General features: G+C 38.5%; 1 protein-coding gene across 1 annotated transcript; it reads left to right on the forward strand.

Moving 5' to 3' along the window:
* The first annotated feature begins 335 nt into the window (after positions 1-335).
* LOC121420017 (zonadhesin-like) lies at positions 336-25234 on the forward strand. Its single transcript, XM_041614538.1, has 20 exons — positions 336-556; positions 1994-2122; positions 4592-4750; positions 5425-5640; positions 6278-6664; positions 7273-7601; positions 8057-8212; positions 10637-10793; positions 12852-13040; positions 14443-14645; positions 16319-16499; positions 16683-17005; positions 17253-17408; positions 18128-18275; positions 19625-19807; positions 20386-20585; positions 20961-21138; positions 21999-22016; positions 23796-23983; positions 24882-25234. The coding sequence occupies exons 1-20, from the start codon at positions 409-411 to the stop codon at positions 25029-25031; spliced, it is 3798 nt and encodes a 1265-aa protein (XP_041470472.1). The 5' UTR covers positions 336-408; the 3' UTR covers positions 25032-25234.
* The last annotated feature ends 1415 nt before the right edge of the window (positions 25235-26649 follow it).

A 26649-nucleotide genomic window follows, 5' to 3' on the forward strand; every position in this document is an offset into this window, starting at 1 on the left:
AATGAAAGTGTACTTTCCTCATAGGAGAAAATGGCTGCTGTCGGAAATTGATCGCCTGCAACCAATTTTTTAGACGAGCCAAAGTCATACGAAATGTGTACAGACGATCGTCAGCTGCGACTCTTTTTAGGACCAGCCCGCCTTGACACCGTGGCAGCAGTTCTAACGTCACACTTTGGTACTCTATAGACAACAGATATTACCATTGAATACAATGGCAGAGTGGGGATTCAAACTCATAACCTTGCGATTTTGAGTCCAATGCTCTAACCACTCGACCACACGACCCACACGACCCATGATGTGGTCCATACTAACCGCATCTCTGTGCATGATATCCGAACAGCTCTGCCTCAATGCAACGGTTTCGGTAACCAGTTGATCGTCCCACTGCAAACAACAAACCTGATGGAGTGTGTGTGGCAGGTGACCGCCCCTCCAGGGCAGCACGTCAGGCTGAATGTCGTCTTCATGCAGACAGATGAACACGAAGAGATCGCCGTCTACGACCACGGGACATCGACCGATGACCAGTACCTTGTGTCTATTATTCGAGGTGAGTTTTGGGTTCGGACTGTGTGTGGTTTATCATTAGCCGTCTGTTGCAATTAAAAGTTGTATTCTTAAAACCATAACCTTTTAGATAATTACTACTCATACAGAAAATGAAATTAGCCCATAATCAAATTTTGGATACAGAAAGTAATTTAAATTTTGGATACAGAAAGTAAATTATTTTAAAAAGGAACCCACTTGTTTTGCTTCTTGATTAATAATTACTACCGTATGAATGTATTGAGTATAGGACCTACTGAATTAGCATGTTGTCATTCAAGTGGGCATATATTACAAGACTACCCACCCTTTCACACGGTAAAAAAAATCGTAATTTGAGTGATGATTTCCAGTGAAAAATAAGACTAATCACGATTTATTAGCAGGTGTGAAACCAGACTAGAATCACGAACACTAGTCACGAATTCAAATTCTAGTCTTGGAGGTGAATTCCACTTAAGTTTAACTCAAATTGCGGAACTAATTTTCTGTGTGAAAGGTCCGATGATTCCAAAGGCGAATTGCAAATATCACTACAATAATGACTCAAGATTCACGTGTGAAAAAGCTCTTAATTGCTAAGAATGTTGCATTATGGATGAGGATCCTGGCAGGTGTTGAGTTGTTGAGGACTTTAAAGGTTCGTATCTGCTTTAAAACAATGATCGTCATATTGATTTTTCTACATAGTTGACCTGCCATCCCCCAACCAAAAATACATCACAAAGATTAGCGATCAATCGCTAAATGAACTGACCAATCAATATTAATGTTACGCGCACATTAGGTTTAAAATACTGACCAGGGACCAATCAGGGCGGTTCTTTCATATTTGCGATTCATCGCAAACCTTTGTGTTACGGAGCCCTGGGAAGGTTTTCTGTAACATGTGTAGTGTAGACTCTAATTAGCCAAAGTAGCAATTTGGTCTTCAAAAAGCAAAAATTGGAAAAATGTCATATCTTCAAGAGTAATCATGTAATGTTTCTTCATACTGTCCAAATATGAAGTTGTGAAGTCGAATGAGAGAAAAGAGTTTCTTTGACACATTTTTTGGCGGACTGCTTTAGAAGTTTCACCGAGATTGCACATTGTGGAAATTCAGTGCCCGAGTAGACCCCAAACTTCAAACCTTGTTTTCTCCTTATTTTTTTGAAGCCGTCGATTATTATTTTTTCTGCATTAAAAAAGAACTTGCGAGGGTTATTTTCTGTTGTTCATCACTTTTGACAAGTTATACATCATTTGAAAGCTTAGCATGTGCTATTTCAATCTCATTGAAAATCTCACAATTTATTGTGGGTGGCTAATTGTTGGTTTAGGGATGTCGGGCCTTAATAAGGTATGTCTACGTCACCATCAAATGGGTGGTAAATGAAAAATAACAATGAATTGACAGACGAAGTACATAATTATCTGCAATTTATTTCATACAAAGGGATCCTCTTAAGGAGCTCGTCAGGGAACATTGTATCGTCGGGAGCCGGGTTGACGGTGCGATACACTGCCGACCAAGAAAGTCTAAACCCAGGAATTCGCTTCTTCGCCCATACCTCGTTCGTATCAGGTAGGTTTATATACCAGTTTATCATTTCCTAGTCACACCAGCAAAACGACTCCAAAGCGACCGATGGCATGCCCCTGATAATAGCACGATTTGATTGGTCTGGAGTCGCGGTTTCCTTGGTGAAGCGGCAGCTTCATGTCGAGGATTCGCGGCTGATCTTATGTCAGTGAGTCCAAACTTCGCGGACGGTCATTATCTCAAAAACTTGTCAATATCCTTAAAATCTTACATCATCAACGTGGCAAGTGACCTAAAATTAGACTTCGACGTAAGTTCCTTTATGATGAGCTCAGTATTCATGAAAATATTGACAATAGATCCGCAAATTTGTCACCGTTAGCGCCCGTACCGAAACAAATCTGAACTTGTCAACAAGCATCACGATATTATCATCTTGCAAGAAAATAATTATCATCAAAATGTGAGTTCGATGTGATCATGATTGATTCTGTAGCACTTTGTCCTCAATCTGATATAAACATCTCACCATTTTAGATTGAGTTTTTATTCAAATCTACGTTTAGAAAACATCTATCATGCTTCTGAATATTTTCTTTATATCGCCTACTGTAATTTACTGCTTCATTCATATCTACTCGAACTTTGATTAAAAGGCTTCATGACATTAACTAGAAACAACTTTCTGAAGATTTTCTTCATCTTTCTTCCCCTTCTAAAATACGATTGGTCCCATACATAACGCTGATTTTCGTTAGGGTATCCCTCAATTCACTCTGGATCATAGTCAACAGACAAGGAGCAGTCGCCATGCAGGGTCTCGACAAGAGACACATGTGACGATAAGAAAAGGGATTGATCCAAAGAAAACAAAGAAAATCGCATTTCTTAAATCTTAAATAATATGGTATATCATATATAGACTTAATGCTAACAATGACGAATATTAAATAGAAATCATAATGACACTCACTCGGAAATGGTAACTTATATTGAAAAACACTTATCTTTGAACGGACCTGTGCATTTTAGAGATGTCCATATTGATTGGACCTCTATGTAACAAGGGGACCCTGCAAGGGCACGGGGTCGCGGAACAGGGGTTTTTGTGCGGAGGAGAATGTGGGGGGGGGGGGTGGTGCAGGGCTCTGGGAACGATTTCGTAGTGGGGTTTCTGAAGTTACCTGATGTAACCCTAACCCAGCACCCACCCACTTCCCAGGGCTATGGGAGGTGACCTGAAAGCGCTGTGCAGGCGCGGATCCAGGAGGGGGCCGAGCCGGGCCCGCCCTCCTATTTTTGACAACCTGCAGAAAAAGTGTACTCTTTACCTTGATAGAAACTACGAAACACAGAAAGAAAAGTAAGAAAGAGGTATTTTACCCATGATGTGTAATTTACTGCCTCGTAACGACCGGCCCGACCCCGAAAGGATACAAAAAAAAGGTGAGGGGAAGAATTGGAAAACATACTTTATATATATTTTTTCGCTCGCGCTTCGCGCTCGCATTGCCTGTGTAATGAATCCCAATCAAGATGGTTAAATGACACTAATATATAACCAATATTTTTATATACAATGTATCCAGTTCTGATATCAATTTGCACACAATTTTTTAGCTCGCACATCAAGCTTTCAGTATTTTGTTTGATTTACACAAATGTGTATCAAAATGTTCAGCTCGCGCTGCGCGCTCGCATTGCTTGATTTGTGAGAAACCTATGCTCTGGAAATTACTACCAAAATTTGTCAAAATGTTCCTTTATCATGTCAGTATATCAAAAAATTAAGCTCATGCTTCGCGCTCGCATTTAATTGTTTGAGACTCACAGCTTGTTTATTTAAATAGAAACGCGCTTAGACTGTTCATTTTTTTTAGGTCGGAATATCATAGATTTTGAACTCCCGCTTCGCACTCTCATTATTTAATTGGTGATACTTGTATCCTCTTCATTAATCACTAAAACAGTCCTAATTGAGTCACTTTTCACGTTACTATATGATAAAATTTCGGCTCGCGCTTCGCGCTCGCATTGTTTAGTCGGATACTTATCTTTGTTTATGATTATAAAAACTGCTCTGAATCTTCAGCTCTAAGGACATAAAGTATCGAAGATTTTTAGCTCGCGCTTCGCGCTCGCATTATTTATTAAGACCACATGAGATACCTTATATTGTTTATAGCAATAAACACTAACATATACTTAAAACTTCAGTCTTTAGTTAGGACTATACCCCTGAAAAAAAAACCAGATTGTAGCGGCCAATCGAGAAAAATGTTGATCAAAATATTTTTCAGCCCCCCCCCCTATTGGCGAAATCTGGATCCGCCCCTGCTGTCGGGGAGGAAATGAATAAAAAATCACAATCAGTCAGATGATCATTTTTTATATAATTTTTTTTTTTTTTTTTAGAAACGTTTAGAGGTGGGGACTGAAGCCACAAGCCCGTTTCTTAGGTTCATGCCTTGGTTATATGAATAACCCTTTATTTACTTTCATTGCATATAGATATCTCGGGAAACGAACTTGGTTGCGGAGGGCGTATCGAACTGAACGGAAACACTGTACTCGAGGCCCCTTACAACAACCACATAAGGCCTTTCATAGGAGGAGGATACATGTCTTGCGTGTGGACTGTAGTGGCACCAGATAACCGCAGGGTCCGAGGTATTATCTAGGAGGAAATTTTCACGTTTTTTTGTTAAGAGTCTATTATTGCTGAGGGCGTAGGATCCATGTAGGATAGGGCAAGAAGAAAAGAAAGTCCATATTTTATTTCATTCATGCATAATAAGCCATTTCTTTAAAAATTACGTTATTGTAGTAGAACACTTGATTATTTTCATGGGTTTAAAAGGATATGACTGTGTTTTATCCTTGGAATAATGGAATTGATCAATTGGGTGATGATTGTGATAATGAACGGAATGATTTAAGAGAAACGTGTGGGATAATGTAAGAGGACCATCAACATACCTTTAAAAGCTAAAGCGAATCTAGTCTCTATAATCACACTCTGGAGTGATACTATGGATCAATTCCTTTGGATTTACTTGCACATCCTTGTAGAGTGCATTATGCCTCTCTTTGGAGTGAACTGCATGCTCATTTTGACATATTGACATATGCATCAAAAGAAGCAGATTTCACTTCATACAGGGTAAGATCGTCTCACGTCGAGACGAGTGTTATTAGGGAACAGAATAGTTTCTTTTGTATCTTGAGAGTAACGTGATACATAATGAATATATTATATGTATTAAATAAATGTAAAATGGCGAAAAGATAAATATGCAATATTGTTTAAACCGATCACAATTCTCCACTTTCTAAACACGAAGCGACGTGGACAAGAGTAGATACATTGGATGAAAGAGTCGGCATCTTCGACCATGAAACACTCTCTGAGGACCACGAGGTAACGCGACTCCAAGGCCTGATCGACTGGCGAATGCCTGCCTTCACATCGACCGGTAATGTCATCGTCGTGTATCTTAGGCAAGACGCCTTCCAATTCGTCATCGGAAATGGATTTAGTCTTCAACTGGAACCAACAGGTAACTCAGTTTTTACTTGACAAATTCGTAACTCCCCAAAATGAATTAGCAAAATACACCTTTTGTAGTCAAACGAAATTACTTTCGTTTGGTGTAACTCACGGACCAATGGTATGACGTATTATATTTGGTTGGTCTGAAAGAGGTTTCACCGGTGTCACAATTCCATTAGAACAGTTATGATGATCCGGCATCTTCCACAATTGAAGAAAAGGAAAGAAAAAACAATACTGGAACACTCTCAAAGAAAATCCTCCACGGACTTGCAATAAGGAACCACCATGCCAACTACTATGACCTATACATATCTGTTCACCATTTTGACATCAGGCAACAGCAAAACTATATATTGGAATCAAAAGGATATCATTTAAGGTTGCTATTTTTACATGTTTCTTATATTATAATAAAAGTTGGACACATTCACCTATCACTGATCATGAAAACCTTGTCAGGTGGGGGGTGCAACAATACTTGTTGTCAGTCGCTTTTCTAACAATCATAGAAAAGCCACCAAACTCCAACTGTCTCATGATATCCAGGTGTCATTAGATTGAAATGATCGATAGATATTTAAAGTGACATTAGACTAGGAACAACTTAAGTGCATTTATCCAAACGATATTCTGTTCCTCAGACGGTAACAACGCCAATCCTGGTTGCGGTGGCTCTCTCGTTCTTGCCGAAGGAACTTTACCAACAGCGAACATCCGCTCACCTTACGACCCAAATCGTCCGGAGACTTCAGACTGTAGCATAATGTGTTGGTGGTTTATTACTGCTCCGTATGGCTCTCAGGTCCAGGTCGACATCAATGTTGTTACCACGACCACGAACGAGAGAGTGAGGATCACCGATGGGGCGACGCCTTCGAACAATCCTTCGTTCGAGCGTACTTTCTCGGGTGCTGGTATTGCAGGGGAAACACTGTTCTCCCAGGCTGGAGGTGTCACCATTGCTCTTGAAGATCTTTCTCCTGAAGGGCCAAACGGACGCGGGTTTTCTCTGGATGTCTCAATTGCACGTAGATAAATTCAAATTCAAATTCAAATTTATTTATTTCACTTCCGTCACACAAAAACAAATTGTAAACCATATAAGAATATAATTATCTGTATCCGTTGCAAAGACGACATCATCCAGTGGGTTTTGTTATCTCCTGTCTTGTTTTCACATGAAAACTTATCAATTTGCAGCGGTAGGATCTTTAAACACACATGACTAAACATTAAGGTTTTATATGCTGTCGTAACCCCCCCCCCCCCCTGCTTTGCGTAAGAACACCAATCATGCTAAGCAGTAAAAACATTTAATAGATTGAAATACTCATTTGAATCCATAACATAATTTCGTGTTCTGTGACTGTACAGTTGTTGAGCAGCACAAAGCATAACATGCGTTTATGGTCCTATATTTTTTTTTATTGTTATCGCGCCAGAACCATGGTATGGCTGAAAGATGTTTTTCCAGATTTTGACGAAAATTGATATAGGCCTAGATGTGTTGAATATCACTGAGAGCCAAATGATTAATGAGGCTCGCATCACATTTGGCAACCAACTGAGTTAAACCAGAACTTTCGACCCACCATGGTTTGACCATCGTAATATTTACACTTACTTTTTCCTCAAGGACCTGGGTACTGCGAGATCATGGGAGACCCCCACTACACTTCCTTTGACGGGAAGCGATTCGACTTTCAGGGCGACTGCGAATACACCCTGCTGAAACCGCGCTCTCCTGAAACTGACGAGTTACCTGACTTCCATCTCTATGGGAACAACGTGAGATCTAGTCCTTCATCAAGGGTCTCCATCCTGCGGCAGATTTTCCTGACTTACAACGGCACGACCTTCTCCGTCGGGCAACCTTCGGGGCGGACTCTTCGTGTTGATGGCCTCCAGGTCACGGCCCCTGTAAATCAGAATGGCGTGTCCATTACCTACGCATTTCCACTTATAGTAAGTGGTCAAAAATAGAATGAAAAATTCTGGGTGTTTTCATAAAGAGTAAAGTTTCATGAAGTGTTGTGCTTAACATGCTTAAAGATCAACATGAACATTGTACATCAAACAAGTGCCATCATTCATAAATGATTCGTATTTCATACCTTGTCCATCATTAACATGGCAATATGATTCTAATCTTAAAAGCCCCGAACATATCATATTTATGTGTCTACCAATGTGTTATATATGGATTTTTGTAGGCCTTTTTATGACGACTACAAATTTGTCCACGTTCAATTTTTCCATAAATGGAACTTGATAATAGTGTGCATGACCATCAAACTAGTTATTCCAATAGCTTTCACATTCCTTTAACGAGAGTGTCAATACTAATTTTCCCAATCGTCCTATAATTTTGCATCTCTATTTCAAACATGATTATCTTGAAAATCTTAATCCATAAACAGATCATCGAAACAGAATTCGGACTCAGAGTAACATACGACGGTTCTCACTTCGCAAAGGTGTACCTCAGTCCGTCCTTCTACGGTAAGACGTGTGGCTTGTGCGGAAATTTTGACGGCAACCCTGATAATGACTTCACCCTGCCAGATGGGACAGTGGTGAGTTCTGAAGTTGTCAATCCACTTCTAGCCCAGGGGCCCGTTTCACAAAGGACTTGCAACTGTTGTAACCTTGCCACTATGGCAACTACTATGATAACCTTGATTCTGATTGGCTGCTGAGCCCTGTTACCATGGTACTTGCCATTATGGCAAAGTTACCACAGTTGCAAGTCCTTTATGAATCAGGCCCCTGGGCCCCGTTGCATAAAAAGTTACTATTATGGTAGCTTTGCCATCCAATGGTAGCTACCATGGTAACGGGTGTATTCACGGGGATCAGCAATATGAAGTCCAGTTTAACTTAGGCCATGGTCTAAATGGCCATGTGCATCTTGAAAATCTTAATTCATAAACAGATCATCGAAACGGAATTCGGACTCGAGTAACATACGACGGTTCTCACTTCGCAAAAATGATGGGAAGTCAAAAGTGGCAAAATTGTATTTATATCGTGTCATCTTTTCTCTTGATTTTAATTATGAAGAAACTATTATCAACTTTCAACACAGAATGGTTTGAGTGCCAAATGATCTGATAAATTGATCACATACTGCTAGTGATTTGTGTCATAATTTGCTCTACATAAGACCTTTTGATTATGGCTCTCAAGGGGGAGGGGGCAATCAATACGCCCCCTCTTGAATCCGCCACTGTCTACAATATAGGGCTTTGTCCTCTCTTTTTTGTTTTTTCTTTTTATCATCATCATCATAATAATAATAATATAGCATTTAAGAGGCGCCGATCTATGTAGTTGCCAAGGGCGCACTATATATTACCCCGGCTGTAGCTTCAGCTGCTAAACTTTTTTTTTTATATAGTACATGCATAACCTGTTATTTATCTGCTGTAGATTCTGGTGCGGAATTGTTTACATGGACGATGCCAAGAAATATTATGCGCCTCAACCAGATTAAACTTTTGGAAAATACAATCTAATCAATCAATTATATTTCTAAAAGTTCTTTATAAGAATTCCCTGTGCTCTACAATGCGGCGGCATTACCACCTTAGCTTAAGCGGAGAAGCTCTCGGGGAACGCCCCCCACCCTTTATCCACACCTGTAGCAGTTGTAACATACCTCGTCCAAAAAGGTTGAAATAACCTATATAGATATCATATGTATCTCTACTATATGCAACATGTACAATGGAAACCAATATAATTATGTATATAGTAGAAGATCATCATCGACGGTAAAATGCCAATTCATCTACTGCCAACAAATCCACTCACCACATGGTCTACTTTTATTTAGTCTAATGCCAATCCGTCCTTCAACATTTCGTCTCACAACCATTTGTTCCAATCATCACTTCGCCTAATCACCATTTCGTCTCATAACCAGTTGGTCTAATATCCATTCCCTTTTTATTCATTTTGCACAAATAACACTTAGTCCAATTAGACTAAATGGTACATGGACTAAATGGCTATTGGGCCAACTGGTTATTATACCAAATGGTGAGTGGACGAATTGGCTGTAAGACCATGTGGGTAGTGGACGAAATGATAGTAGACGAGTTGGAAATTGGACGAATTGGCTTTAGACGAAATGGAAATAAACCTCGTCAACTTGGCTATTTTGTATCAGGGGTAGATATGAAAACATCATTGGCTTTGTCTAGACTGTACATGGTAAATCGGAAGAACACATGGATAATTATATACATACATCGTAATAAACTCGAATGAATGGCTTATTTCCTCTTGAAAGCTTTAAGTGGAACCCGATCAGAAGGAGACAGTAAGGCTTGACAATCCAATATCAGCCTTCTCCATCTTTGGTGCGTACTGCATAATGTGTGTTTGGTGTGTGTGAGGGTGGAATAACGAGTGTGTGGATAGTGATGTATGTAGGAATATGAAGGTGTGAGCACCATTCCATATGTAATGCATATCTATGAAGTATGAGACCTACACTGTGGGGCCATGTGGTGTGGTTGTGGACGTGCGTTGGTTTGTGAGGGTGCTCGTATGTGCGTGTTCTTAATGTGCAGGCCTACGTCGTGTTGTTCCCTGACATTTGCTCCGGCGACAATTGCCCCGATAGAAAATCTGCACATTAAGCGAAACATAAAACCTAACCTCCAAGACTAAATAAACAATATCTTTAGATTATTCCCAACCAATTTACAATCCTAGCTCTAACCCCAAACCCTCTTAGATATTTCATTCATTTCATTTATTTCATTTTCAACAAAATATAAATCAAATAAATACAATCATAACAAGTCAAGATATTAACGACGGAGGAAATGTCGCAGGAGCAAATGTCGTGTCGCCGGCCAAGACTGTGAGCAGGATTTCCATTCTACCGTGATATTTCAATGCATGAGAAACAGAAATTGTCCCAAAGTGGCTATAAGGGGTTAATATAGTGAAACGATATTTAACTTCATTTGGTTACCCTTATATAGACCGATGACGTCAACCTGTTCGGTTTCAAGTGGAGTACAAACGAGGAATTCTGTGTCTTGAGTTCTGACCCAACTGATGATCCGTGTAAGAGAGATACTGCCCTAGCCAACCGGATAGAACGGACTTGTTCAATCTTTGATCCTGATCGTAACGAAGGTAGGCCAGCTGTGAACGCACCCTATGATTTTTCAAGTAGTGAAAAAATATGAAAATATGAAACGGGGAATTTGAAACAACAGCATTAACAGGTAAACATTACTACAGTCGCCACTATCAAAATAGCCTATTGTCGCCCCTAAATGTTGCCAAAGACAAAAGTCTGTACTACACCAGGAACCACCAAATGGATTCTCTATCCATTTTCAGCTTCCATTTGTCATGTTTGCAGCTGCAGGACTTTTTCATGTCAATATATTCAAACGAGCAAGGATGAAAGGGGGAAAATATCCTCTTTATTTCTTATCCACCAGAATATCTATCAAGAGTTCTAATTATGCTAAATCTAATGAGATAGTAATCCACGAGTATGTTCTATATTCAATTCAATTCTATTTATTTCACTTCCATCAAACAAAAACAAATTGTATACCATATATATAAAAAATAAGTATTTGTATCCATTGCAAAGAAACAAAAATAATAATACATATGTTGTGAAAAAAAAAACTTACACGATTTGGGCAACACATTGGAGGTTTTAAATAAGTATACTATTTTTCAATAGAAATTAAATTAAGATGGAAATGGAGGGACCCACTAAAAAGCAATGCTTGTACAATGTGGGCCCCTCAAAAATAGATAACAAAACCATTAACAGAGTACAAATACAGACATATGTAATCAAATGAGAAAAAAATAAATGAGAGAGAAATACTCACAAAATATAAAATACGAAGATATCAAAAAATATAGTTTGTATAGGACAAAACAAACCGTCCTAAAATATATCCACCCTTCCCACCCCCCCCCCCAAAAAAAAAAAGAAAAGAGAAAGGGGAGAATGCCCTGAGAAGATGGATGGGTGCTGCTAAACGTAGGTAGAACACATGCCATCGTGGACTCAAGCAAACTGGATTCAATGTGTATAAAAGGAGAAAAAAATATATAAAATGACCTGGAAAGAATAAAATGCGCGAAAAATGTGATTGATGCCGTAAATAAATAAGCGGTAGGAAGGCGGATAAGCGGACAGGAAAGAGAAAAAAGATGAGAGGATAGACACAAATAATATATGAGGTTAAAAACCGAGCACAATTGGGAAGGACTTGTGTCAGATTTTTTTTTTTTCAATTAAAAAAAAGGGATGATTTATGTTTTAATTATAGTCTTTATAGTAAAAATGATGACTAACCTCTTGACAGAGATGATGAATAAGATTTAATTTGAGGATACATTATAAGATTTTAATAGAGATAATTTGAATTTAGTCTTAAAAGAGTTCAAAGATTTTGCAGTTCTTATATCATTATGAAGTGAGTTCCATAACTTCGGTCCCTCATATATAAATGTGTTCTGAGCCAGCAAAGTTCTTAGAAGTGGTAAATGGAATTCGCCCAATCGCCTTGTTGGATAGTTATGAATGGATTGATTTTTTGGAAACATTGAATGAAATGCTTTTTTCTGTTCCAATGCCGAATTCATGCTAAATTCCCAGAAAATCAAACTAGCTAGATTTTAAAGAATAGTGCGAAGAATGGCTCTACGAAGGTAAAACAAAAATAGTATGCTAAAAGTTAAAATTCTACTCTGGCCCGCGCGGGCCTACAAAAATGGTTATAATTACCAATGGTAGAAGGTGGTACTGTCTGTAGAATGATCAGAGGTACTCGAAATCAATGAAAAATATAATGACATGAATTTAAGGGGGAGGGGAGGTTTCCTGAGACATCGGACATGGCTGCTCAGTGGTAGAGCGCCCGCCCGATGGACGGAAGGTCGTTGGTTCGATTCTCGGGCGAGGTATACCTTTTACCTGCAACCACAGACATGTCGATGGGACCTTCTGCGTTCTTGCCAGGCGCTTGGTGTATTCGAATCATGATCAGAATAGAGACGGGTCGAATCATGTAATAGGTCCATGGTTAAATTAACATTATTTTCTTACGCAGGGCCCGCTTGGAGAACAGTATCTGTTCATAAGAGCTTAAGTGGCTATACTGTAAAAATAAGAATCATAATTATCATTAGTATCATTATTATTATTATCGAATACAGGTATTTTCGGAGACTGTTCAAACTTCGTTGATCACTTCAATTTCTACACCTCGTGTCAATTCGACCTCTGTTACACACACGAATTGAACAAGGTCGTCTGTGCCAGCGTGCAGGAATACATAGTACTCTGTCAGGCCAGGAACCCTGGTGTTGTTATTGGCGAATGGAGAAACTGGATTCCACAGTGTAGTAAGTCCAGGTTTCATACAGTGGCAATCGTCCCTATTACATTTAAAGAAGTGGTAAAACGAAAAAAAGTAATAGGTGAGAAGGCATATTGCCAATTCCTTTGCTGCCAACTCGTCCACTCATCGCCTGGTCTACTTTCATTTGGTCAAATACTTTTCCGTATATCATCATTTTGTGTACCAGCCAATTGGTCCAATAACCATTTGGGTTAATCATCATTTCGTCTAATCACCAGTTTGTTTGTGACCATTTCGTCTCATAACCAGTTGGTCTAATATCCACTTTATTTTCATTCATTTTGCACAATTAACATTTAGTCCAATTAAACCAAATGGTATATGGACTAAATGGCTATTAGACCAACTGGTTATTAAACGAAATAGTGAGTGGACGAATCAGCATTTGACAAATTGGAAATAAACTGATGAGGTTGGGTTAGAAGAAACAATTATGCGGAATTTGGGTCGTTTGAATATATAATACCTTTATTGTTTAATTTAGAAAAATGACGTCAGATTTTTTTTGGTCATCTGAATGACCCCATTAAAATAATCTGTATGATTTTATTAGGTAAGGAGAGAGGGGGGGGGGCATTGGCTTCCTGTTGTACCAGCTCGAAGACGAATACGAATAAAAGGCCTTTACGCAGATAGTAAGGGCAAATATGACACAAAAGAATTAATGTTTCAATGTTAAGATGCACGTACTGAACCCATTTTCAGCTCTTAATTTAAAGACATCTTATTTTTTATTTTCTTATTTGACATATTTCCCTGCTGGGAGGAAGGGGGGGGGGGTGTCGAAAGGTGTGTCAACGGTGTGTTCTCGGAGTTTGATAGTGCAATGATATCCACACTGTAAAAAAAGGCTCAAATTGAAGACAATTTCACACTGTGGACATCTCTACAGTGGAGTGTTCACAGTGTGTCCACATATTGGGACTGTGCGCAAATGTGATGCACACTGTTAGATATGCTCAATTTCAACAGTGTGACGGTGACCTACCACTTTGAACACACTGGTCCGTATTCTGAAGTCAGGTTTAACTTAAACTCAGGTTTAATGTTGGGGTTTAAGTTAAGGAAGACAAAAGGGTCAAATCTTTATTAAGTTGTAAGTTTCTTATGTTAACTGTGCTCTTTCCTGATTCATCGATGGTGAAGACAATCATCTATTTATACTTCCTATACAATTATAAATGATTTGAGAGTCAAATGAGATGAAAAATTATACCTTTATTGTTAGTGATTTATGTGGCAATTGGCTTTCCATACTTAAAGCACAACTTTAAACCAGGGTTTAAGTTAAACCCGACTTCAGAATACGGCCACTGTGTGACACTGTGTTCTTTCTAGCAGGGAAGGGATTCCTTTAGAATAAAAATCTTTTCACTTCTTTGCAGCTTTTGATTGTCCCGAAGGGACGGGATATCGGATGTGCGGAACGGCCTGCCCGAACACATGTGCCGACCCCACCGCGGCCGACAACTGCCCTCGCCCCTGCCACGAGACCTGCCTTTGTCCCGATGGCCTCGTGTTGGATGGAGAAAAATGCGTCGAAATTGCTGATTGTGGATGTACCTTGCCCAACAATGTCTACATTTCTGTAAGATTTTTCTCTTCCACACTTTCCTTGTTTTAATGGATGTGGCGGGGTTTGGATATGAAATGGAATGTAGTGGATAAGGGGGAGGTCAGTGAGTTGAAAGATATCTCCTTGAGGCCTGACATTCATGACATTACTTGACATTGACATTACCTATGAAGCAATATTGAACGAAGTTCTGAGTTGTTATTATCACATGGGCATTGTAGAAACGTATTTTTTTATCGAAATTAAAGTTCAAGTCCACCTCAGAAAAATGTTGATTTGAATCAATAGAGAAAAATCAGACAAGCACAATGCTGAAAATTTCATCAAAAACGGATGTAAAATAAAAAAGTTATGACATTTCAAAGTTTCGCTTATTTTCAACAAAATAGTCATATGAACGAGCCAGTTACATCCAAATGAGAGAGTCGATGATGTCACTCACTATTTCTTTTGTTTTTTATTGTTTGAATTCTACAATATTTCAATTTTTACGAATTTGACGATTAGGACCTCCTTGCCTGAAGCACAAAATGTTAAAATAATTGAATTCCACGTGTTCAGGGAGGAATGAAACTTCATTTCACATGACAATGACGAGAAAATAACAATATTCAATATTTCATATAATAAAATACAAAAGAAATAGTGAGTGAGTGATGTCATCAACTCTCTCAATTGGATGTAACTGGCTCGTTCATGTAACTATTTTGTTGAAAATAAGCGAAACTTTAAAATGCCATAACTTTCTTATTTAACATCCGAATTTGATGACATTTTCAGTGTTATGCTTGTTGAATTTTTCTCTTTTTATTCAAATCAAGTTTTTGTTGGGGTGGACTTGTCCTTTAAAGAAGAGAAGAATTGATGACGAGTAGAGTTTCAGTTGCATTATACTCATTTAAATCCACACATGGCCAACCCCATTCTGATTTATTCCTCAATCAGAGTTCTTATCTCGTTTCTATCGGTTTTAACATTCACGGCATGGTTACCATCCACAGAAAGAATGAGGCTTTGAAAGCCAGGTCCCGTTTTCGGTCCTTATTACATACCGATTGCTCATAATTCTCCATACATTTCGGAAATTTTCTACCGAATTCCACGATCATAATACGACCGACTTAATTGTTAACAACCCAATTTTGTTCGTTTCTGCTTAGGTCACACGTACGGCCAATTACAGTAGCTGCGGATGCTAATACCTAGTTTCCTCTGTCACGATTTGCGCAACGGTCTTGAACGTAGAGTAATCGTAGTGATCTTATCAGATCATTAGTGGCAATCGCATTCATTCATGGTGGCTCAGTGGTAGAGCGTCCGCCTAATGAACGGGAGGTCGTGGGTTCGATCCCTGGCCGAGTCATACCAAGGACTTATAAAATGGGACCTTCTGCCTTCTTGCAAGGCGCTCAGCATTTATATTGGAGAAGGGTAACAATAACATATTATGTTATGCAGAGCCCGATGGAAGAGCAGTTTTCTAGCTGAAGTGGCTACCCTTTTCATTTTTTATTAATTTTTTTTATCGTAGAAAATCTTTGAATGTTTCAACAGTTTTTTTGTCAGTTACGAAAGGCAATCATGGCGTAAATCGTGACAATTAGGAACTAGGTACCTAGGTACGAAGCTACTGGAAGTGGCCGTGTGACCTAAGCATTGCGAACGTGTATTTTGGTCTTTTCAAGTCTGGAGAAGTCTGGATCACACCGGACACATGCGAAGAAAGATGCGACTGTCAAGGAGGAATCTTGACGTGTGAACCTCTAGGCTGTGGGGATAATGAGGTCTGTGCCGTGAGGAATGGAGTCAGAGGATGCTACTGTCAAGATAACTTCATTCTCAATCCGAGTGGGGAATGCGTACGAGGTATTACTCTGACTAGTTCTTTACGATTTTAACTGAATTCCTTTCGCCGAACTACCGTACTTTCCCGTGCTTAAGCCGTGCGGGGAGGTAGTCGTGAATAAGTATTTTTGAGGGTGATAGATGATGTTCTTTCTCATATTGCCTCATTGTTGAGTTAATTTTGAATATTTATTAACTTATCAGCTCCCGCTGTCTGCACGATCTCCGGTGACCCTCACTACCGGACCTTTGACCGGTTCCAGCACCATTTCCAAGGCGACTGTATGTATACCCTGGTAAAACCCTGTCAAGCCTCTGATCTCTTCCCGGACTTCCACATCTGGGGTGACCCGGTCAAAAACAACGCAGATGACACTGTCTCCTGGTTGCGGAATGTGTTTCTGCTTCTAAACGGCACCACGTACACGCTTGGTCAAGGCAGGGCTTTCCTTGTGGACGGCGTGGCCCAGTCAAACATCGATTATCGGGATGGATCCGTCCACGCTTGGGCGGATAGTCGGTATCTGGTAGGTTATTCCTAATGGTGTCCGTGTCGCTAAAGGCCGGTTGTTTTCTCTACGACATTGTCAGAACAGGTTTTGGTTTTTTTCAATGATGATGATAATTACAATGATAATAATAATAATGATAATAATGATAAATGATAATTGTTCTGCTGAAGACAGTGAAATCTATTGTGAGTTTGTTAATGGTTTATTTTCTGACAGATATAACATAATTTTTTTTCGCAACCTAACACTAATACATTTGTAGACCCTGGAGACGGAATTTGGAGTAAGGATTCAATTCAGCGGAGGATCTTTGGCGGAAATATCTGTTTCTTATGATTTTTGGAACAATACCTGCGGACTTTGTGGTAACTTTGATGGTATCAGTACCAACGAATTCACAACCAGTGATGGAACTTTGGTAAGAAGTATATCATTGACGTAAAAGATTTCTAGGTACGTTGATAGAAGCGACATTAGGGAGCTTTCGCAATGCCAGTATGTTTTCAAATGCCCTTCATGGCAAAGACCAACCGAGAGGTCTTTGTGGAAATTGGTGAATCAAAACAACAGTTTCGTCCTGGGGAGCGTTTCATCAATATTTTCATCCGACAAGTAGTCAGATCTGACATCTTTCCATGATTTTGATTGGCTGAGAGGCACTGTTCCTATGGTAACTGTCGGATGAAATGGGACTTGTCGGATAAAACGTCCGACAAGTCCTTTCATGAAACGCCCCCCTGGACTCTGGAAATACGACATATATTCAATTTTTCTTAAGCGCCGAAACTTAGGACGAAACTTCTATCCAGGTTCATCCATTTCCGACGAAGGTCTCTTAGCAGTTCATTGTGAGTTGACTTGCATTTTCAATACATTTACTGTGTTCTCGAATACGTTCCGTATTATAATTATGTAGTATTATGAAACGTATCATGCCATTATTGCAATCAATGTAGTTGGATTGCAGAAGATTTCCCTCTCTTAACATACAGAGCATGTTTAGGTTACCGGGATAGGTTATCACACAAGATATACATTTTCATATTTACCTGTAAAACTTTGATGACTATATTTATTCGAAAGATCCATAAATGTTTCTTAGTGTGCCCTCTCTTTCTCTCTCTCTCTCTGATGTAGACAGGGAATGTTGATGAGTTTGGTAATAGTTGGCAGACAGGTTCCGAGGAATGTCAGGGCATAGATACCCCTCAGAATCCGTGTGACGTTGACCAAGACATGAGAACAGCAGCTGCCCGAGCTTGTAACAACCTCCAGAATATAAATGGTAGTGATGCATCATAACCTCGTTTACTGAGCTAACCAAATGTTATATCTATAAGGGTAGCCAAATTCAATGTGACGCGAACTTTTACTAGACCATCAATCTAATAGAATACTGAAGCGATGACGTCAGTTGCCATGGTGTCATGGCGGCCTGGTCGTATCAAAGCACGTGTTTCTCCTAAGAGAAAATGGCTTCTATCGGATTTTGATCGTTTGCAACCCACTTTTAGACGAGCTAAAGTCATACAAAATGTGTACAGATGATCGCCAGCTTCGACTTTGTTTAGAACCAGCCCGCCATGACTCCATGACAACTGACGTCACATTTCGATACTCTATATCACATTAAATCGGCTCTAAATGCTCGGTCCCACAGCACTTAGGGATGCAGAGAGGATGTAAAACGGAAAAGAATCTTGTCATCCGTTGGAAACGTTATTTATCCGTTGTATACTATTTGCATATATGTATTTCATACGCTCTTTATCCATCGAGCATCCGTCCTCTGTGATTTCATAGTTCGCCCACTTGGTCCTTTGTCTGGAGAATGAATACATTTTGTGTCCGTCGGCCAGTGGGACCAGGCCTTTAGCTGGCTGGATATTGAAATACGGAACCACTGCCGTATGTACACAGTGTGAACAAATTATTGACACTTTTATCAGGGAATTATAAGAAAAGATCTTACCAAAGTCTGTATGGGTAGCTAAATGTGAAGCAAACTTTTATTAACTAGATATTGAATCTAAAATAAGATTTAGCTCTAAAATCATTACAAACTGTTTGGAAATAATACAATATAGATAGATAAATGGTTTATTAAAAATCAAGACATCATCGCGGCTAAGGCCGAATTGCGATGTATTACAAGGTAATATTGATAAAAAAGTATATTCAAACAGTAACATAGATAAAAAAAAATAATACAAAAAAAAATGACACGGATAAAGTATTATATTGAAACTAATTGTGTTGTAGAATTGTAGAAGAAAATATTAACTTAAAGTGAATTGTGTGTCTAGGAAGTGTGTATGCCATTGTAGTATTCAATTATAATAAAATCGGAAACTATTAACAAATTAACAGAAAACATTAAACAAATTGGCAAGAAATATTTCAAATGACGAAAAAATAAAATGATAAAGAAAAAAACTATATGATTCATGAGGGGATATTGTTCAGTTCTCGCATTTTATAAGCCTTTATATTGAACTTTAAGAAATGAGTTGTATATCATTACTTTATAGGCCTCTAGAACCATCTAAAGATTTGAATGACCTAGAACATCCCGATCCCAATGGCTTTTTACTTTTACTAATTCTGATCGTCTTTCACTTTCCAAAACCTCAGGGCCGTTCCAGAACTGTTTGGACTTTGCGGATCCGACGGACATTTACACGTCTTGCCTTTTTGACGCATGCGTGCTTGGTGCCGATGATGACGCCGTGTGCGACCATTACGATCAGTACACAGGGACTTGCCAAGCACTTGGCCAACAGCCCGGCGACTGGAGGAGTTCTCTTGCACAGTGTGGTATGGTGCCGTTCTGCCGTTCATGAATTGGAACAAAATATATAAAGCGTCGTAAAGGCATTATAATACCATTATTCTAAACAAAAAATTGAACCAAACGAAAAGCCACAGATATATTAAAAGTCACATATAGGGCCTGTTCAAAATGAAAATAGGTAATAGTCAAAAGGTTTACAGTAGCCCTCAGTCGGTGGGGGTTCTATCCATACCTGCATGCATTCTTTAGCAACGTGTAAATATGCATCAGGCCATGTTTAGCCCACTGCAAGGCTATAGCCTCCTCAAATTGGTACCAAATGTGTTTGTCCTTTAGGAATGATAATAAATATTGGCTAGAGAGAAATGTACAGTCCAAAATTCCCTTGTTCAATGTGTTTATAACACGAGTGATATATCATGATCATGATGATGGTAAGGAGAATAGGCCTACATGTATATAGGTCATGTAGGTTCTAACGTGCGACTTGGCTTAAGGATTTTATTTTGATTTGACGTGACTACCAGGTTCATTGATCTCTCTCAGTACAAGCTCTCGTCTTTTTTTTTGTCTATGTCTCTCTTTGCATTTTCTCACGCAGCCTTCCCGTGCCCGGAACCCCAGCTGTACAACCCATGTGGCTCACCGTGCCCGGCGACCTGCGCCAATCCGACGGCCCCTGAAAACTGTCAGGAAACATGCATCGAAACATGCAGTTGTCCAGATGGGTTGTTGCTCGATGGAGATAGTTGCGTCGAACCAGATCGATGTGGCTGTACCTACGAGGGATCGTACTATCCGGTAAAATGGGCACTTCGAAAAGAGTTAGGAAAATGCAATAAATGCATCGATTACTTTATACTGTAAGGGGGGTGTTTCACGAAGATTTAAGTCTGACAAAATAAAGCTGTTTGTGATATAAACTGAAAGCCTAACCTCGTGGTCAGGCACTGAATGTGCGCTTCGCATACATGGTGTATTTATCAATGGGACTACACGATGGCTGGACGAAAATCTTGGATATCTATGATATCACACACTTATTTTATTATCCAAAGTTTGTGATATCTAATGAGATTTATATCAACGGATACGAGATTTCAGTCCATAAAAATGTAATATAGAGAACCCCGTCATGCTGACATAAAGATTTTGCTCTTCATATATCCGAAACAGAATGGTGCGACCTGGACCAGTGTAGACTGTTCGTCGTCGTGCTCCTGTGTATCTAGGGAAGTCGTGTGCAATGATAACTATTGTCATCCCGGCGAGGAGTGTGTTGTGGATGCCCAAGGGGTACCTGGGTGTTACTGCCGTCGGGGACTTAGCCGCGTTGATGGTGCTTGCGTAGGAGGTAAATAGTGTTTAATCCAAACAAACACTTTTGCATCACATAGGCCTATAGTATAGCGTAAGCAGCATATTGTTCTGTGAGGGCCAGACATATGGCGTTTGGAACAAAAATGTAGACCTTTAAAATACAAAAATTGTTTTTTTTCTTTGAGAGAGACTTTGACATAACATCCAAAAAATATATCACACTTCGATCACACTTCATGCTCTATTTGCATTTTTTTTGGTCGAGTAACATTTGGCGCCATGGGCAGTGGCCCGCTTATCCCCCCCCCCCCATAATGTACGCCAGTGATCCAATGTGGGGGAAAATCTTTTGAATAAACGCCACTGATACAGTTCGTCGACTTTTTAGCCTCAGCTCCATGCACTTTTTTCAGGGATCGTGTACAAAAATTAGAAAATTACCACCATCGAACTGTGATTTTATGTATGCCCCCCCCCCGTGACTTCGGGTTGTTCCGTTGCCCCTGAAATATATATACTTTTTATTATGTAAACCTGTCCTGCTGTTAATAGCACTGTGTTTACAGAGTAGAACACACTGTGAGATCATCTTGACACGTAAATTTGAGTATTTCAATAATATGGATCAAAATTTCACATTGTCGACTATGTGAACCAAAATTGAGCACGTCCTTTTCATACAAAGTTTACTTACATTATAGCCAGATGGCAGCTTCATATGAAAGTACTTTTGTATTTCTTGGCGTAGTTTCTATCTTTAAATAATTACTTAACGTGTTATGAATCAAATACTGAAAGTTGGTAGAAATCATTACATAGATAAATGAAATGATATGAAACTACATTTTTGATAATAAGCTATCTTAATGTCTTTTTTTTACTTTACGTTGACAGAGATTCCACCAGCAGCAGGTAAGCTTCAAAAACTAAACATATTCGTGTTATTTGTTTATTAATGAACTGATTATTTAAAAATATATATGTCTCTTCATCCATTTATTAGTTTATCTATATACTTCTTGATGAAATAGATTATTCATTTGTTAGAAACGATCTTAGAGATTTCATTCCACCGAGGATGGGCAAACGTAAAAAGGTTTCAAACAGATTATTTACACTAGATTCAAGCTCCTCTTGCATAGCCAGCTCATCTTAAATGTTGCAAAATGAACGGATATGCGTTGCACTTGTAATTTGATTATACATTTGCAACTGGTAGATCGGTTGCCAAAGTGATTTCCGTCATGACCAAAGTAGTTATTACTTCATAGTTAGAAGTGCAGGTTACTTACCAATTTAATAAGCGTTGCAAATGTAGTTTCAAAGCAACAAAAAAATCAGTCCAGATTAGCCATGTCTTCGGTGCACAGGACGGTGTTCCATTCGCTCTCCAACAGGTGAATCTTTTTCACTCAGTTTTACCTTGGTCTACCCTGTGCATGTCTTCCGTCATTGTTCCTCCATTTGGAAGGGGATTGTCCTGGGTACCTTCTCTTTTCATTGTCATTTCTGTAGGCCAGGGGGCGTTTCATCAACATTTTCATCTGACAATTTGTCATATATGACAAGCTTCCTTGAATTTGATTGGTTGAGAAGCACTGATACTATGGGAACTGTCGGATATTGTATTAAACAAGTAAATGCATGCTGCAATTTAACATATTCATTTAGCAAATTCCCCAAAATATGTTGCCATGACAGATATAATGGACTTGTTAGATAAAAAGCGTTTGAGGAGCCATTTCATGAAACACTCCCCTAATCCCTGGAACACAAATGTTCAGCGATAAATTGCTAAATGAAACGGCTTATCAAGATCGTCCTGGCATGCGCATTTTACTTAGTAGACTGACTGGAACCAATCAGAATTGCTCTTTCCAATCAGGAAGTAATCCCTAAGCTTTGTGCTACGGGGTTCTGGACCCCGTTGCATAAAAGTTACTATCGTGTTAATTGTGTTATCCATTGGCATCTTTAATGGAATCCTTGATTTTGATTGGTTGATGAGCATTGTTGCCATGGTAGTTACCTTTGGAGGGCAGAGTTACCATAATTGTAACTTTATGCAACCGGACCCCGCACTGAAAAGCGCTTCTATTCCATATGGCATAAGTGGGCGAAGTATATGCACCTTGGCCTTTGATTATAATCAGTTGTTTAGCTAGCACATTACAAATGAATGAATTTTATTCAATGATTCAAGTAAGTAACCAGCAATCTCGAGACAATTTTCTCCTATTCTGTCCAAGTTTTGATTGGTGCTTGCTAGATTGGGGAACATAATATATCTCGTGAGGTGATATGGAATGAATTACTTTAATCCTATAATGTTGCAAATGGTATTGATTTGGTCATGTAATTCTTCCTAATTTGTTTGTTTGTCAACCACCGATGATGATTTGTTGTATTCTATTGTTCTTGTGGGATTAAATGTTACTCTATGGTTGCCGTTCTTCTTACTTATCCCTGTATATATTTTTTTTCCTCCTCGTGTTAATGTCTTTCTTCGTCTTCTTTTTATCATCTTCATCTTGTTCTTTTTTTTCTTTTTCTTCATCATCATCATCATCATCTTATTCTTCTTGTTTTACTGAAAGAAGGTATGCCTATTTTCAACCTTATTTCAAGTTATTTCATATGAAACCACAACGCATTATCATATTTGATTGTTGCCGATTTGACAATTCACAGAGATCCGGGTCGTGTGCGACAATGCGGTTATGTCCGCCGGTGTGAACGGAGATGATCTTAGAGAAAACATTCAACCCAATGACTTTCCTGTGGGAGGAGCAGTATGCGGTGTGTTCACATATGGGCCAACCTCGTTTACATTCGAGAAGTTCTTTGAGTCCTGTGACGCACATATTGCTGCGACGGAGGTAAAAAAAAAAGGAGAGATGATTTATTTTCTTATTTTGGTATTCATTTGTATTTTGTATTTGTGTGGAGCGTTGTGGCCCAGTGGATAATACTTCTGACTTTGAAACAGAGGGTCGTGGGTTCGAATCCCAGCCATGGCGTAATTTCCTTCAGCAAAAAATTTATCCACATTGTGGTGCACTCGACCCAGGTAAGGTGAATGGGTACCCGGCAGGATTAATTTCTTGAATGCATGAGCGCTGAGAGGTAGCTCGAGCTAAAGCCAGGGTAATAATAATAATAACAACGCGCCTCGGAATAGAATATTTCTAGATAGATGGCGCTATATAAATGCCTATTATTATTATTATTCATTCATTCATTTATTTCTTTTTATTTTCAAACAGGTAGCCCTGCCAGTAATAAAATACTGTTTCACCTGTTCCCCTTTATAAGATAAGCCAAAACAAAATGAAAATAAAACTCATCACAATATCTAGCTTATAAAAAGAAGCTTAGATTATTGAAAGTTGTACACTGTAAAAACTTGGTGGCATTAATTTCATAATGTGACTGATGATCAGTGAGGAAATTACTAACGTTCTTCTTCTTCTTTATTATTATAGTTGTTTTTGTTGTTATTGTTATTATCATTATTGATATTGTTGTCATTATTGTTGTCGTTGTTGTTACTATCATCTTTAAAGATCTGGGCCCCGTTTCATAAAGAACTTGCAACTGTTGAAACTTTGCCTTTCTGGCAACTACCATGGTAACCTTGATTTTGATTGGCTGCAGAGACCTGTTGCCATGGTAGTTGCCATTATGGCAAAGTTACAACAGTTGTAAGTCCTTTATGAAACGGGCTCCTGGTTGTTATTTTAAATTGATAATGATTGGCTGTTCTCTATTCTGCAGGGAGAGGGGAATGACGTCATTTTCGCTGATGTCGCCACTGCGCCTCTGGATGTAATCACTGTGGGAGCATTGAACCCGGATGCGCGTACAGTAATCTTCTGTGAATTCCGACCACAGGAGCAATTTCCCGCCGAAAATCCTTTTCTATAATTCTTACTTTCTTTCAGATCGGTTTAAAATGGTTGAAACCTTTGGGTTGATTGAGCTACTATAATCAACTTTGTCTTTTTGGACTTTATATGTATAACGATTCTTTTGCATTTTCTTATTCAGCATACATCTAGTAGAGAAAGAAATCTTGACCATTTCTTGATGTATCACATTGGATATTATTATGAGTGCTCTTGATTTGGTTTTATTTATGTTATTTCCACATTGGTATTGGTATTTATTTTCCATATCACAATGTTAAAAAAACAATACAATGTAAATGTATGTACATAATAAAAATCGAAAGTGAGATGGCTGGATTAACCCACTCAGCTTTGTTAATGTAACAAAGCTGTTCTTCCTTGGGGTCCAGAAAATATGTAACAACAGTTACTGTACATAACATATGATATAACAACAGTTACTGTACATGACATAAAATAGAATTAAACATAATAATTTAACTAAACAATAATGAAAAACAGTAAAAAGAATACAAGAGAATACATCTATACCATATAACGCGACCCCCCCCATCCCCACCCGCCCACTTGTCGCTAGTATTTCTTTTAAAGGTCAGGGCAAGACTGAATTAACTTATTTAAATTTTTATAAAAAGTAAATAGGCTATTTGACAATTTTATTGTAGATGGTAGGTTATTATATTCTTGTGATCCTCTATATCAGAACGTTCTTCGACAGCATTCACTCTTGGGTTTGGGGATTTTAATATTTCCTTGCGATCGGAGAGAATACGAATGATTACAATATTGAAAAGACTCTGCTAAATAAGGTGGGGCTAAGTTATGAAGGGATTTGTATACCATTATGTTTAAATGTGATTTACGCCTTGCAAAATCACATTGCAAAAATATTTAGAAGTGTAATCATTTTCAAGAACTCATAGAAATAAGCAAAAAAAAACATGATTGATATAAGTAACATAAATATTAACGTAATAAATATGAATAATGATTAAAATTAAAATAGTAATTACGCTTGAAAATTTCCCCCTCATCTATATTTTTGAAATATTTAGATATGGAAGTGAACATAAACATGTTATCGTAGATTAAATACTCTTCACGAAAACATGGTTTAATTTTCAATTCCAGTTTTAGCTCTAAGGAGCTGAAAAAAAAGTAATTCTATTATCTAGAATCTACTATCTATCCTTTAAATATTTTATTTCTGTATTTAACATAGTGATAGGATTTATAAATGGAAATGCTATCTCAGATGGAGCTCAAGTACAGTTAATAGGCTTACAATAAAGAGTATGTACCATTCACCAATACCGAAGAGAACATAACATTTCCACAAACGGAGATTCGTGCAGATAACACGTTTCAAGGTACTCAAACGTCATCCTCAACCTGAAAATTATAAACAGACTCACTGATATATATACCATTTTGATATCAGATACATTTAAGAATGTTATCTTTAATGTATGTTTTATCTTTAAGTTAATGAATCGCTGTGGGCACGCCGTACGAAACACAGTGTGGTATTTGGAAATTAGGTACCTTTCATTTTCTTTGGTGATTTTACAAAGTACAACTATATCCAAATTTTGACAATGCTAAACTTTGCAAACAGGGCCTTTATAAAGTAT

Source organism: Lytechinus variegatus, chromosome 8, assembly GCF_018143015.1.
Source record: "Lytechinus variegatus isolate NC3 chromosome 8, Lvar_3.0, whole genome shotgun sequence".
NCBI classification, from domain to species: Eukaryota; Metazoa; Echinodermata; class Echinoidea; order Temnopleuroida; family Toxopneustidae; genus Lytechinus; species Lytechinus variegatus.

Coding starts and splice junctions, on each gene's coding strand:
- LOC121420017 (XM_041614538.1), top strand. CDS start 409: ATGGAGTGTGTGTGGCAGGTGACCGCCCCTCCAGGGCAGCACGTCAGG. Junction 2,123..4,591: donor CCATACCTCGTTCGTATCAG/GTAGGTTTATAT, acceptor CATTGCATATAG/ATATCTCGGGAAACGAACTT. Junction 6,665..7,272: donor TCTGGATGTCTCAATTGCAC/GTAGATAAATTC, acceptor TTTTTCCTCAAG/GACCTGGGTACTGCGAGATC.